Raw genomic sequence first — 2,500 nt, forward strand, 5'->3', positions numbered from 1 at the left:
CGTGTGCGTGTGCGTGTGCGTGTGCGTGTGCGTGTGCGTGTGCGTGTGCGTGTGTGTGTGTGTGTGTGTGTGTGTGTGTGTGTAAATAGATATACATATCCGGGGATTCCCAACCCTTGGATAAAAGCTTGTAGCACTTTACAATTCAAAAACAAATCCTGCAACACCTCATCTGTGCCCTTTTTCCAATCGGTCTCCGAGGTCCCTTTCCTCCCCGACATGACATTTATAGAGCAACCTGACACAGGCCCTGACTCCACACACTTATCCTGAACACTTATCCGTTTAGTTTTGTTTTTTTATCTATTCTAACTATTTAGCACAGAGAAGTAAAAGCAAGTGGGAAGAGCATGCATCCGGGATAAAACAACCCTTCATCCGAACATGTTGCCGAAGTCCAACCTCGAAGGACCGAATCCAATGCCCTTTACCGACCAACCAATCAACCCCTAAAACTGGCCCCGCGCTCCATGCCCCGCCACAAGTGACCCATCACGCCCACTTACGGTTCATCGCGGAGATTCTCCAGCGCGGCGATGTAATTACACGGCACGTATCCCTCCCGAGGATCCGAGCTGCTCTTTCGCGACGGCGCCTGCAGCTTCATCTTCCACCAGCTTTCGTAAGTCGCCTCCAGCAGCGTCATCTTGTCCCCTCTCTTGAAGGACAGGTAACCCACGATGGGCGTTTCGTAGTCGTAGAGAGCGACGTACTTGGGAGAGTCGTCTTCGCGCTCTGTGTCTTGACGAGGCGAAGGGTGGTCGCGTGAGCACGAGGGGCGTGGCAGGAAGAGTCGAAGGATATCGATCAGTTGAAGAAGAGTGATGCAGAGGAGGTAAAGAGAGGAGAGATATGGTGCCATTCATAGATCAATAAAACAGATGAAATGTTACAGGATATTTTTTTTTCAGTTGGAAAGTTATAGGTAGAGATGGTTTGGGATTGTGCTTACCTTGAACTTTGACGTCTGAAGACCTGGAAGCGGAAGAGAAAAAATAAGATATCAATAATTGTAATCCAACCTCCGCGCGGTTGCTGGGCATTCCCGGAAATATTTAATCACTTGTGATATACACAATTCCATATAACTTTAAAAAGGATAATAACGTAACATGCAAGAACGCCCCTCATCCCTCCCAATAACGACAAAAAAAAACACACACAAACAAAAATAACAATAATAATAACATAAACAATAATAACTATAATAATATTAAAATACTACTAATAATAATAATAATTATAATAATGATAATAATAATAATGATTATGATGATATTAATGATAAAAGTATAAACAATAATATTACCACCAGAAACATAAAAAAACAACACTAATGCCAATGGACCCCCGCAGCGTGAGGAGCGGGAAGCGCGGCGTGAGACCCACTTCCTCTGAATGAAGTTGAAAGGCACGAAGCCCTCCTGGTTCGTCCGCTTGTTGCGCGCCTTCCACCAGCCGCCGTCCGTCTCGCTGAGCAACTCGAGCTCGTCCCCCTCGGAGAAGGTCAGCTCGTCGCGTCTCGTGGCGGTGAACTCGTAAAGGGCTATGTACACGGTCTCTGGAAGGAAAGGACAGATAGAGGACGAGGAGAAGAGAGAGAAGGAACATCGTGATTGTTGATTGGACAGGGAGGCGCGGGAAATAGGAGGCTCAGTTGGGTTTGGAACGAGGTGGCCGGATGCGGGCGGAAGGAGCTAGCAGTCGTAGACGTAGGAGCCCTCGGGAGCGTGAGGCGCGATGACTGCCTGGCGAGGGATACTCACACACACTCCACAATGATAGTTATTGTGTAGTTGAGAGTGTGTGTTGTGTGTGTGTGTGATTGTTTGTGTTGTAGGTGTGTGTGTCGTGTGTTGTGTGTAGGGTGGGTTATGTGTATGTGGGGGGATGTGTAATGTATGTCGTGTCGTGTGAGTGTGTTCGTGTGTGTGTGTGTGTGTGTGTGCTGTGTGGTGTGTCGAGTGTGTGTTGTGTGTAGGTGTGATTTTGTTCAGTGGTGGGGTGTGGTATGTATGTGTGTGTGTTTGAGTAGTGTGCTGTGTTGAGATGGTGTGTGTGAGGTGAGTTGAGTGTGTGTCCGTGTGTGTGAGTGTGTGTGTGAGTGTTGAGAGTGTTTGTCTGTGGTTGTGTTGTGTCGAGGTTTGGTGGAGTGAGTGTCAGTGTGTGTAGTTAGTGAGTGTTTTTGTGTGAGTGTGTGAGGTGGGCTGTGTGTGGGGTGTGTTTGATGTGTGTGTGTGTGGCTGAGTGTGGTGTGTGTGTGAGTGTCGATTGTTATAGAGAGAGTGAGAGAGACTCAATATCTATACTCATATATATATTATGTAATAAGTGGTGTGTTTGAGAGTGAGTGATGAGCGCAGTTAGTGTGTGTTGGAGTTGCGGTGTGAGATTGTGAGAGTATCGGAGTGCTGAGAGATTGTGAGTGTGTGTGTGTGTGTGATTTTGAGTGTGATAGTGTGTGTGAGGGTAGGTAGGGGAGGGAGAGTAAATAAAAAAT

The 2,500-nt window shown here is 47.1% G+C and overlaps 1 protein-coding gene across 3 annotated transcripts in view; it reads right to left on the reverse strand.

The window, feature by feature from the left end:
* The window catches only part of LOC122258980 (tyrosine-protein kinase FRK), a 21,246-nt gene that overhangs the window by 13,969 nt on the left and 4,777 nt on the right, over nt 1–2,500 (reverse strand). For 2 of the 3 annotated variants that reach the window (XM_043025380.2, XM_043025379.2), the window contains exons 2-4: nt 1,390–1,561; nt 953–975; nt 507–741 (exon numbers count right to left, since the gene is read on the reverse strand). In XM_043025380.2, the coding sequence (XP_042881314.2) occupies nt 507–741; nt 953–975; nt 1,390–1,561 (430 nt within the window). The remainder of the gene's footprint in view (nt 1–506; nt 742–952; nt 976–1,389; nt 1,562–2,500) is intronic. The other variant, XM_043025381.2, reaches the window with a different exon arrangement.

Source organism: Penaeus japonicus, unplaced genomic scaffold (assembly GCF_977035675.1).
Source record: "Penaeus japonicus unplaced genomic scaffold, GWHDUDI00000001_assembly GWHDUDI00000030, whole genome shotgun sequence".
NCBI classification, from domain to species: domain Eukaryota; kingdom Metazoa; phylum Arthropoda; class Malacostraca; order Decapoda; family Penaeidae; genus Penaeus; species Penaeus japonicus.